This window comes from Molothrus ater, chromosome 24, assembly GCF_012460135.2.
Source record: "Molothrus ater isolate BHLD 08-10-18 breed brown headed cowbird chromosome 24, BPBGC_Mater_1.1, whole genome shotgun sequence".
NCBI classification, from domain to species: domain Eukaryota; kingdom Metazoa; phylum Chordata; class Aves; order Passeriformes; family Icteridae; genus Molothrus; species Molothrus ater.
In genome coordinates this window covers 6,406,982-6,419,248 of record NC_050501.2, presented here as the reverse complement: position 1 = coordinate 6,419,248, position 12,267 = coordinate 6,406,982, and the positions used below count along the sequence as shown (strand labels likewise).

The window sequence follows — 12,267 nt, the reverse complement described above, 5'->3', positions numbered from 1 at the left end:
TGTCCCCATGTGTCACCTCCAGCCCCTGGGAGCAGAGTCCAGCTGAGCCCCCCTGGAATCACCCCCAGGACCTTTCTGATCCCATCCTGCCATGCACCAGGGCCAGGCAGAACCCAGAGACACAAAAGCTGCCACAGGAACCACAGGGGAGATAAATAAAGTGACCCAGCACAGAGCCTCCAAAAAATGGCAGTTTTTATTCCCCTCAGTGCAGAATATTCTTTACAGCATCAGGTTTTCTTGAAAAAAAAAAACCCAAAAACAAACAAAACACTCTGGACACACATAGATAGTGTTAAGAATGTCAGGATCTGCTGCTCTGGGAAAGGACAGGGCAATCCTCACCCTCCATCCCGGGTTCCTGGGAGAGCAGGATGAGTTCCTCACACATGCCAGGAGAGCAGGATGAGTTCCTCACACATCCCAGGCTCCAGAGGAGAGCAGGATGAGTTCCTCACACATGCCAGGAGAGCAGGATGAGTTCCTCACACATGCCAGGAGAGCAGGATGAGTTCCTCACATATCCCAGGCTCCAGAGGAGAGCAGGATGTGCTCCTCACCCTCCATCCCAGGTTCCTGGGAGAGCAGGATGAGTTCCTCACACATGCCAGGAGAGCAGGATGTGCTCCTCACCCTCCATCCCAGGTTCCTGGGGAGAGCAGCTCTCCCTGGGGCCAGGGCTGGCCACAGCCCCTGCTGGGCTCCTGGCCAGCTCTCCCTGGCTGAGCCCTGAGCCTGGAGCAGCTCTGCTGATTCCCCCAGCCCAGGAGCTGCTGCTGCTGCCCCCAGGACTGAGGCACTCATGGGCACAGCCCTGCCAGGACATGGAACTGCTCTGAGCTGCACCCTGCAGAGCCCACAGAGCACAGGTTCCATCTGAGAGACCCCCAACACCTTCTCACACTCACACTGGGGGGAAAAACATCTCCAATCTAAGGCAGAGTCACTCAGCCGCTTCCTGATGAACTCTTCCAGCTGACTGAGAGGGTTTTGCTTCCTTTCTGTGAGCGGTTCTGAGGGAGTTCTAAGGAGCTATCTGGGGAATGAATTAGTGCTTCAAACCCAAGTTACAAATCTATAAAACAGATTAGTACACTTCACATAAGGCCACAAACACTGTGAGGTGTCAGTGAGGCTACTGAGGATGGTTAAACCCAATCTTTAGTGAGCACAAGTTGTACCTCCATGGCTGATTTCAGTCCCAGGGGTAGATGGAGCTTCCTGAGCCCCCTGGGAGCTGTCAGGGAGAGGGGTGGGAGCACCACTGGGCACCAGGTATTGCTGCTGCCTGGCCCCATCCCATCCACTGGGCTGTGGGGCAGGAGCCAGTCCTGGCCAGGCAAACCTGCAGGAACGTGGATCTGAGCTCCTGCTGCTCCTCCCAAGCTGCCCTTCCCAGCAGAATTCAGCAGAACAAACCTTTCCTCCCTGCTGGTTTTGCTTTTAAAGCCAACTTTGGGACCTGGAGTCCCACCAGAGGTGATGAGGGTCAGCCTAGAGCAGAGCTGCAGCACTGCCAGGGTGGCTCTTTTTGGGTGAAAAGCTTCTGAGGAGAGCTCCAGGCACTGCTCACCCTGGCAATCCGCAGCACTGCTTTCAGTCCAAGCGTTAAAGTGCAAAACTTCTTTGAGTTAAAAAAGTCTTTGGGTTAAAAAGGAGCTGGGACCCGCTGGGGCGATGCCCCAGACACTGGCACAAAGCAGCAGCTCCGCTCCCTCTGTGGCTCCACGCTGTCAGCAGCTGCTGCAAATCCTCCCTGGCCAGGCAGTGCTGTGCTGTCCCAGGCTGGATCGGTGACACCCAGAGCTGTGTCTGCACCCACAGAGGGGCTGTGGTGCTGCCTGCAGGAGGAGCAGCCCCTGCAGATGCTCTCCACACCTCCCAGGAGCGTTTGTAAACTGTGAACAAATCTGTCCAAGAGCATCCTGTGGTTTGGGTAAAAAAGCAAGGTACAAAAATCCACGTCAGGCTTCCGAAGCTTTGGTCTGAGCTGGGCTGTGGCACCCTGGGAGGGTTCCCTGCCCACAGCAGGACCCAGGAGGGGCTCAGAGAGGGTTTCTGTGCCCTCAGAACATGAAGAGATCGTCCTGCTCAGCTGGGCTGGGCTCCAGCTGGCTCCAGTGCAGGGGGGACAGAGCCTCTGCAGCCTCCTGAGCCGACAGCCCCGTGTCCAGCTCCTGGGGATTGGTCCTGGACTGCGCCAGCCTGGGGCACAGACACACAGGGAAACAGAGAAACACTGAGAAAAGCGCACACAGAGAGATGCACAGAGCAAAATAAACACAGAGTGATGTGCAGAGGAAAATAAATACAGAATAATGCAGAGAGTAAAATAAATACAGCCTGGAAAAGCCTCAGCAAGGGGGAGCAGACCCAGGAACTGCTTGGGGAATGAAATTCCCCATCACACACAGCCTCACTCCCTCCATCCTGAAAAGGTTGTCAAAATATTTGGCTTCTCATGCAGCCCTAAAGCCTCCCCTTCTATCACCAGCTGAGGCACCGGGGGCAGGTCAGATCAGAGCCTGGTGAGATTCAGGAGCAGCATTAACATTATTAACAAACAGCCATTATTAACAAACAGCCATTATTAACAAACAGCCATTATTAACAAACAGCCATTATTAACAAACAGCCATGGCCCTGGGGCTGCTCCCCTGCTGAACTCCAGGGAGGGCTGAGAGTTTGAGATTTACCTCGAGGGAGGGATGAGAGTTTGAGAATTACCTTGAGAACGCCTCGTCCAGGCCATCATCCATCTCCTTTGTGAAGGGATCAAAAGAGAGACAAGTAGTTGCTAAGAGAACTGCACAGAAGTGCATTTAGAGACCTGGCTCTGCACTCAGACAAAGAAATATCTCTGTCTGTTGGATCCTGAGTGCCTCAGCCACCTCCTCTGCAATCTGCCTCCTCTGCAGGGCAAAGGGGAACCCCGGGGTTTGGCCCTTCCTGCACCCCAAAGGGGCTGAGCCTGCCCCAGCTCCACCCAGGAGAGCAGCAGGGATGGAAATCACCCCCAAATCACCCCCAAAGGGGCTGATCCTGCTCCAGCTCCATCCAGGAGAGCAGCAGGGATGGAAATCACCCCCAAATCACCCCCAAATCCCTCCCCTGGCCCTCCCAGCCCTGCAGGTCCCACTGCCAGGAGGGACCTGACACTCTGAGCTGTGGCCCCTCCCGGAGCAGCCCAGGCCCCCCAGAGCTCCCAGTTTGGCCCAGTTTGGCCCTGGGCCCCCCTGGCTGTCCCTTACCCACTCCAGGTTGTTGTTGACCGAGGGGCTGGGCCCAAAGCTGCTGTTGTCCAGCGCTGGGGCCTCGGTGCTGCCGCCCAGGGGGGACCTGCCCGGCTCCTCCAGGTCCAGCAGGTTCCCCAGGGCTGCTGCTGAGGGCAGAGCAGGGGCAGTGAGGGGAGAGGAGCAGAGCAACAGAGGCACAGCCGAACGTCCCTGCAGGAGTCACCTCCCTGCGTCAAACCCCGGCAGGATGGACCCAGGTCTGAGCTCTGAGGGGCTGCACCCACCCCACCGCGGGGCACAGGCATCGTTTATGGAAAATCCTTTCCTCAGGATTGCTCCTCCTGAGAGGCCTCAGGAACAAATGTAACCAATGGTTATCTGCTGCTGTGGAATGCAACAGGTGCATCTGGGATTGGGCTCGTGTGGTTGTTTCTAATCAATGGCCAATCACAGCCCAGCTGGCTCAGACTGTCTCAGTCAGGCACAAACCTTTGTTATTCATTCCATTCTTTTTCTATTCTTAGCCAGCCTTCTGATGAAATCCTTTCTTCTATTCTTTTAGTATAGTTTTAATATAATATATATCATAAAATAATAAATTAGCCTTGTGAAACATGGAGTCAGATCCTCCTCTCTTCCCTCATCCTCAGACCCTGTGAACACCGTCACACTGGGGGCTGTGGTTCAGCTCCTGAGGAGCTTTGGGAAGGCTCCTGGGTGCCCAGTGATGCTCAGGGTGAGCCCCAGGCCAGAGCAGCCCCTGGGCAGCATCCTCAGCTCAGCCCAGACCATCCCACAGAGCTGCTCCAGGGTTTTATGGGCTGAGCCCTGCCCTGGGTGCAGCTCAGAGCCTCCCAGAGCCTGCCCTGGGCAGGAGCACCCAGGGAGGTGCTGAGCTCATCCCCACAGCCCTGGCAGCCCCAGGTGCCACCCTTGGCAGAGGAGATTCCTGCAGCCCTGGAATCCCTGCAGCCACTGAGACCCCTGAGATCAACCACTGAAACCCCCAAAATAAATGAAATTACTGAGCTCAATGACATCACTGAGATCAATCCCTGAAACCTGCAGCCCTCCCAGGCACGGGCAGGAGGTGCCAGCCTGGCAGGGAGTTTAAGCCCAGCCCAGTTTAAGGCTGTTTTTTTCTCTGTGCCAAATCCTCTTATCTCATGGCCAGCATGGGGAGGGATGAGCCTCCTGTCCCACTTCTGCCTGCCCTGCACTGGACCGGGAGGGGGACATTCCCATCCCTTGGGGACAATCCCCATGGCCCACAGGCCATGCCCCATCCCTCAGGGACACCCCTGTGCTGCTCAGGGACAGTTCCCATCCCTCAGGGACAATCCCATTCCCTGTTCAGGGACACTCCCCATCCCTCAGGGACATCCCTGCTCTGTTCAGGGACAGTCCTCATCCCTTGGGGACAATCCCCATCCCTCAGGGACAATTCCCCACCCCTGGGGATAATTTCCCACCTCTTGGCGACCACCCTGTGCTGTTCAGGGATAGTTCCCATCCCTCAGGGACAATCCATTCTCTGTTCAGTGACAATCCCCCATCCCTCAGGGACATCCCTGCTCTGTTCAGGGACAGTCCTCATCCCTTGGGGACAATCCCATTCCCTGTTCAGGGACAATTCCCCACCCCTTGGGGACACTCCCCACCCCAGGCTCTGCTCTGTGCCTCGCTCACCTGTGCCAGGGTGGGCAGGAGCTCCTGAGCCAGGGCTGCTCGTCCCTTCTGCTGCCAGGATGGACCTTTCCCTCTTCTCCTTCTCTGCACAACGGGAGGAGAGGCCATCACTGCCTGCAGGGAGCAGGGACAGCGGGGCCAGGGCCACCCTGCTGCTCCTGCCAGCCCAGGGAAGGGGACAGCACCAACCCCAGGGGCTCTGAGGCACCCAGGCCCTGCAGGGCAGGAGTGTCACTGGGATATTTTCACATTCCTGCCAGGATTTCTTCTCCTGGGAAGCCTCAGCTGCTCCACGTTTTGCTCCTCTGGAATGTGATCTGGAGAACTGTTCACCCAGCATGGGAATTGTTCTTAATTAATGGCCAACCCCAGACAGCTGGGTGTCTGTCATGACATTTTATCATCATTCTTTTCCAGCCTTCTGATGTCTCCTTTCTCTTTCTTTAGTGTAGTTTTAACACAGCATTTTCTTTTAATATAATATATATCACAAAATGATAAATCAGCCTTCTGAAACATGGAGTCAAATTCTCATCTCTTCCCTTGCTGGGGTTGCCTGCAAGTTCCACCCAGGAGCACAGCCCAGACCTGCCTGGGTTTACAGCAAGCAAAGCTGGAAATGTGGGAGGCAGGGGAGGGAACAGCCTGGGGTGAGCAGGGCAGGGACACAAACTCCAACTCACCTTCCTTTGCTGCCTGCCAGAACTCAAAGGCCAGCCTGAAAGCCTGGGCCACGGTCAGGGTGACAGCCTGGGCCTGGGGACAGACAGCAGGACAGGCTGAGACCTCTGAGAGCACTGAGATCAATCACTGGAATCACTGAGATCAATCACTGGAATCACTGAGATCAATCACTGGAATCACTGAGATCAATCACTGGAATTACTGAGATCAATCACTGGAATCACTGAGATCAATCACTGGAATTACTGAGATCAATGGCATCACTGAGATCAATCACTGAGATCTCAGAAATTACTGAAATCAATGAAATTACTGAGATCAATCACTGAAACCTCTGAGATCAATCACTGAGACCTCTAAGATCAATGAGATCCCAGAAATCACTGAAATAACTGAGATCAATCACTGAAACCCCTGAAATAAATAAAATTACTGAGATCAATGAAATCACTGAGATCAATCCCTGAGATCTCTGAAATCAATCACTGAAATAACTGAGATCAATCACTGAAACCCCTGAAATAAATGAAATTACAGAGATCAATGACACCACTGAGATCAATCCCTGAGCTCTCTGAAATCATTGAAACCACTGGCAGCCCCCAGGGACATGGGGGGGACACAAACAGGGCACAGCACCCCCAAAACCAGGCAGGGGGGACAAGGGGACCCCCAAAACCAGGCAGGGGGGACAAGGGGACCCCCAAAGGCAGCAGTGCCAGTTAAGGCTGGCACCAGGAGGGCCCATTGGGACGTTGGAGTTATTTACATCCTTGATGGGAGTGCAAATGCTTTATGGCAAAAAAAAAAAAACCCTTAAATATGGTAATTAAGTATGAAACTCCTCACAGCTGTTTACAATTTAAGCTGTCACATCTGAATCAAGTTTAATAGGCCCAGCTACTGTTGAGAATTACCCAGGAACTAAAAATATGGGCTAATTACATGGCTGTGCCTGGGGGCTGTGGTGCAGCCAGAGCCCCTGCCCTGGCTCCAGGCTGGGAGCAGGGATCACCTCAGCAGCAGGATGTTCCTGCACCTTACAGAGCAGGAAAAAGGAAATTATTCCCAGGTTTTTTTTGCCACAAAAGGCTCTGGAGAACTTTATTTGGAGGGGGATGCACTGAGCTGATGCAGCACTGAGATAATTCTTTTAGCAGCAGGAAGATTTAAATTTTAATTTGCAGAGCGAGGCTTATCTTGGCCGTGCCAGGATGGGAGCACAGGAGGGACAACTTGCAGCTGCCATTAGTGCCCCCAGGGGAAAGAAAGGAGCTGGGAGAGGCAGGGAATGTGAACAGAGCTCCAGGCACAGGGAGGCTGCTGAGGATGGCCAGGAACGGCTGGGAACGGCACCAGAGGGGACCTGGGACACCCTGTCCCCGTGCAGAGGCACCAGGGAGGGATGGCTGGGGGCAGAGGGCTCTGAGCTGCCCTTGCCCTGCCCTAAAGGCCCTCGGGTTTAGGGGAGGGGGCTCAGGGCTCCACCAGACACCCCAGGGCTCCCCTTGCCCCTCTCGGGTCACCAGGTCCCTTCCCCTCCTGGAGCACTGGAACAGCAGGGAAAGGTCCAGGAGGGCTCCGAGAGCAGACCTGGCTCTGGGAGAGTCTGGGATGGGCTCTGAGCCCACCCTTGAGTCCTTCCCAGAGCCAGGCCTGGGCTCTGAGCCCCTCCCCAGCCCAGGTCAGGCTCTCCTGATGTCACAGACACATTTATGGAAAATCCTTTCCTTGGGATTGCTCCTCCTGAGAAGCTGAGAGGCCTCGGGAACAAAACGTACCCAATGGTTATCTGCTGCTGTGGGATGCAACAGGTGCATCTGGGATTGGGCTCATGTGCTTGTTTCTAATGAATGGCCAATCACAGCCCAGCTGGCTCAGACTGTCTGGTCAGTCACAAGCCTTTGTTATCATTCCATTCTTTTTCTATTCTGTGCAAGCCTTCTGATGAAATCCTTCCTTCTATTCTTTCAGTATAGTTTTGATATATATCATAAAATGATAAATCAAGCCTTGTGAAACATGGAGTCAGATCCTCGTCTCTTCCCTCACCCTCAGGCCCCATGAACACGGTCACATCCTGAGGGCAGGACACGGCCCCAGCTGCAAAGATGTCCCTGAATGTGTGCAGGGAGCCCCAGCAGGGTCCCCCGGGCTCCCCCTGCCCCAATCCCCCTGCCCAGGGCCTCAGGGGCTGCAGCAGCACAGGGAGGCGCCCCTGGGGCAGGGGCAGCTCCTCACAGCCCCAGCTGGGATGAGCTCTGGGCAGTGCTGAGCCTTCCTCCCAGCCCTCCTCCTCCTCCTCCTGTCCCTGCCCTCACTGACCATCTTCCTCTTGGGGCACAGGAAGGCGTGGCACTCCAGGCTCTCGCTCTGCTGGCTCTGGGCGATGTAGGCAAACACTTTGTCGTGGGCCTTGTCTGCTGTGCAGTAGGAGATCCTGGAACACACCAACAGCCCGGGACGGGCGCTGGGGCAGCCTCCAGAGCCCCCTGGGGCTGCCACAGGAGCTGCCCAGCACGGGGTGGGCAGGGGGAGAAGCCAGGGTGGGGGCGTGGGTGAGACCCACAGGCTCCACAGGGAGAGGGGGGAGAAGGGAGAAGAGAAGGGAACAGAAGGGAGAAGAGAAGGGAACAGAAGGGAGGAAAGAGAAGGGAACAGAAGGGAGGAAAGAGAAGGGAACAGGAGGGAGGAAAGAGAAGGGAACAGGAGGGAGGAAAGAGAAGGGAACAGGAGGGAGGAAAGAGAAGGGAACAGAAGGGAGGAAAGAGAAGGGAACAGGAGGGAGGAAAGAGAAGGGAACAGGAGGGAGGAAAGAGAAGGGAACAGGAGGGAGGAAAGAGAAGGGAACAGAAGGGAGGAAAGACAGAAAAGAAAAGAAGAGGAAATGTCTTTTCCACACTGCGGGACAGGACAGGCTAGAGAAGGGGAAGCTTCCAGCAGAGCAGCACCTCACAGTGCTCTGCCTCAGAAGGTTTTCCCTGGAGGGTGAGGAAGGAGAAAGGAGCTGAGCTCAGCCTGGGGTTTCAGCCTCAGGCAGGGGCAGGAGGTGATGCAGGGGTGCCCAGATCATCCCAGGCTGGGATCCAGGGCTGGGGCTTGCAGGTGCTCAGGATGCTCCCCGAGCTCAGGGGATGTGGGAGGAAGGCTCAGCCTCCTCCCTGAGCCTCCTCACAGCTGTGCTCCAGGCAGGGGTGCTGAGCAGCAGCCCTGGGGCCCAGCAGAGCCCCAGCACCCACCTGTAAATGGAGATGTTCTCGATGAGCTCGCTGGTCCTGCTGTCCCTGAGCACAATTCCCCGCGGTGACACCTTCAGGGTCACCTTCTGCAGCTTCTTCCCACTTGCCTTGGCCTTGGGGAGGGACAGAGGGAGGGGAAGGCCCAGGCTTGAACCCCGGCACCTCCGAAGGCGTGGGAGCAGCCGGGGATGCGCTCTGCTCTCACAGCACTGCTCAACCCTTCCCTTCCCTCTCAGGGGGCAGGAACACAGGAACGCACCTCACCAGGCAGCACAGGCACTGCCAGCCATTATTAACATGTTACATGTCCCCAGGGCCACCAGCACGGCCACAGGAGCTGGCAGCAGGACAGGCCTGGCACGCCTGGGCTCCCAGGTGCTGCCAAACCCCGCTCCAGTGGCAAATGGACACGACATCAGCTTCAAACCAGACTTTAGCAGCCACTTTCCCTCCTTTACTGGCCTGGAGCTCTCAGCCTGCAGCTCACACCCAGCTGGAGCCAGGCTGGAATCCTCAGCCCCATTCCCTGGGGGATTCTGAGTCCCTTGGGCACCTCAAAGCCCTGCCCAGAGCAGTCCTGCCCCAGCCTTTATTTAAGGGCTCCTCTCCCCCCATCCATCAGTGAAGGGCTCTGCAATTCCCTCCTGCCCTGGTCCAGCTCAGGAGAGGATCCAGCACTGCCCACCCCACTGAGCTTTATGGCACAGCCAGGGCTCTGCCTCAGTCACTTTTATAGGGGTTTAAAGAAGCCTTAATTTCACCCAGAGCCTGGTGAGCTGGGAGGCTCCAAGCTGGAGAGGGCTGGGAATTGGGGGATTCAGGAATTCCACCCCTCTGAGGTCCCAGTGGGACAGAGGCCGTGTTGGCTGGGACCTGTCCTGCTCCCTTCCCCTCTCTGCCCTCCAAATCCTGGAAGGAAAGCCCAGAGCAGCCCTGGCCACACTCCAAACCCTGCCCCAGCCCCAGGGCAGGCTGCCTGCAGCAGGTCAGAGCCTCCTCACACACCCCAGCTTATCACAGCAGCCAGAGCTCAGCACGCTCCAGCCTGGCCCAGAGAGCCCCATCCCACAGCCTGGGCTGGTCCCAGGGGCTCCCAGAGCCTGGAACTGTCTGCAGTGCCCCCCACACCCCTGGAGGGGCTGCAGCTGCAGCCCCAACCCCATGAGCAGCAAATCCCAAACTCCTGGAGCTGCAAATCCCAACTTCCCTGGAGCTGCAATTCTGACCCCATGAGCAGCAAATCCCAAACTCCTGGAGCTGCAGATCCCAACTTCCCATGAGCTGCAATCCCAATTTCCCTGGAGCTGCAATTCTGACCCCTCAGGAGTTGCAATCCCAGCCCCATGGAGCTGCAATCCCAATTTCCCTGGAGCTGAAATCCTGACCCCCCTGGAGTTGCAATCCCAGCCCCATGGAGCTGCAAATCCCAAACTCCTGGAGCTGCAAATCCCAATTTCCCCCAGCTGCAGCTCTGAAACTCCTCCCCGTGGGGCCCCCCAAGGGCCAGCTGGGCCACCTGGTGACCCTTGGGGACACCTGGGGACACTCACGGTGGCCACGATCCTTTTGACAGCGGCTGCAGAGAGCTCCTCTCCCTTGGGCTGCTCCACCAGGGTCATGCCCAGGTACTTGAGGCTGAAGAGCATCCCCTCCAGCAGCGTCTCCCTCGTGTCTGTCCAGTTCTCAGGCAGCTCTGGGGACACACGGGAGGCTCTGGAGTCACAAACTCACGGCAGCAGCACTTCAGCCACCAGGTGCTCACCTGGGAGCCTCCCCTGCAGCTCTCCAAGGCACCAAAACAAACCCCAAAACGTTTCCCCACGAGCCACAACAAACCCCAAAACGTTTTCCACACCAGACCCTTCAGGAGCCCCCAGTTTACCTGGGAGCCACCTCGTGCCCTGACCCTGCAAAGCTTCACCTGCACAAGGAGGCTAAAATGGGATTTGCTGCTAATCCCGGGCAGCTGCTGGGAGCCAGGTGAGGGGAATGATCCCCCCCAGCCCTGAGGAGCCCCCCAGGAGCAGAGGGCTCTGCTCTCCCCTTGGAAACCGGCACTGAACGGTTCCCCAAAGTGCTGGGGGGGAAAGGAGGGTTCGAAATACAGGGACAGGTGTGGGGCCAAGGTGAAAATCAGGTGGGGGTTCCTGAACCTGAAATTCCAGCCAGGAGCCAGCTGGGACGGGCAGCTCGAGGGCTTTGCCCCCCCGGTGTCCCCAGGCCAGCCCGTTCGTGTCCCCCCGCTCCCCATCCCCGGTCCCGCTGTAACCCGGGCCGGGTCGGTCCCACGGGATCAGCGACAGCCGCGGGTTCGGTGTCGCCGGGGGGGTGCGGGGTGGCCCCTCCGGGCCCGGTGTCCCCCCCCCGGCAGGGCCCGGTGGCCGCTCCACGGGGCCATCGATCGGTGAGCGGGACGAGGTCACAGCGCGCCCGCCGGGCTCCGGCCCTTGGCCCGCGCTGGGAGACACGGGGACACGGGGACACGGGGAATACGGGAACATGGGGACACGGGGACAGGGGGACACGGGGACAGGGGGACACGGGGATACGGGAACATGGGGACACGGGGACAGGGGGAATACGGGAACATGGGGACACGGGGACAGGGGGACACGGGGACACAGGGATACGGGAACATGGGGACACGGGGACAGGGGGACACAGGGACCCCCAGCCAGCCCCGCCGCCGCCGCCGGGGAAGGGGCGCAAGGAGCGCGGGGCGGAGCGAACAACGCGGCGGAAAGTGGGGCTGAAAGTGAGAAAAGAGCGACGAGAAAGCGAAAGAGGAGGCAGAGAGAGAGAGCAGGGGGCTGGGGGAAGAGAGGGGACACGGACAGAGCGGAGAGAGGGGAAGGGGCAGGGACCGGAGCAGCGGAGCGGGGCCCGGGCGGGACCCGGGGCAGGGAGCGGGGCCCGGAGCGGGGTGCGGGATGCGGGACCCGGAGCAGGGCTCGGGGGAGGGAGCGGGGCCCGGAGCGGGATGCGGGGCCCGGGACAGAATGCGGGGTGCGGGGCAGGGAGCGGGAGCCGGGCGGGATGCGGGCAGGGAGCGGGGCCCGGGGCAGGGAGCGGGGCTCGGCTCTCACTCTTGTGCCGCCCGCCGGCCCAGGACGGTTTGTGCACGCTGGGGCTCCTCAGCAGGGCCCGGCCCGCGGACTTGAGCGCGTCCATCCCGGCCCGGCCCCGCCGCAAACTTTTCCTGCGGCGCCAGCGCTGACCGCGTCCGGGGGCGGGGCTATGCAAATGAGCGCTGGCGTCAGCGCACCACGCCCTGTGCCACGCCCACCCCCGCCCCGGGACCCGGGGCGCTGCGGGACCCCAAAAACTCTGCGGGGTCCAAAAAACTGTGCGGGGTTCCTAAGGTTGTGCAAGGTCCCAAAAACTCCGCGGGGACCCAAAAGTTCTGCGAGGTCCCAAAA

General features: G+C 58.3%; 1 protein-coding gene across 2 annotated transcripts; it reads right to left on the bottom strand.

Moving 5' to 3' along the window:
- Positions 1-204: 204 nt before the first annotated feature.
- LDLRAP1 (low density lipoprotein receptor adaptor protein 1) lies at positions 205-12,021 on the bottom strand. Of its 2 annotated transcripts, none has more exons than XM_036397057.2 (9): positions 11,935-12,021; positions 10,399-10,541; positions 8,849-8,961; positions 7,935-8,049; positions 5,609-5,681; positions 4,926-5,009; positions 3,252-3,382; positions 2,728-2,762; positions 205-2,205 (listed from the first exon to the last, which is right to left on the bottom strand). In XM_036397057.2, the coding sequence occupies exons 1-9, from the start codon at positions 12,017-12,019 to the stop codon at positions 2,067-2,069; spliced, it is 918 nt and encodes a 305-aa protein (XP_036252950.1). In that variant the 5' UTR covers positions 12,020-12,021; the 3' UTR covers positions 205-2,066. The 2 variants fall into 2 exon arrangements, with proteins under 2 accessions (XP_036252950.1, XP_036252951.1); XM_036397058.2 differs by having other exon boundaries at positions 3,252-3,379.
- Positions 12,022-12,267: the final 246 nt, after the last annotated feature.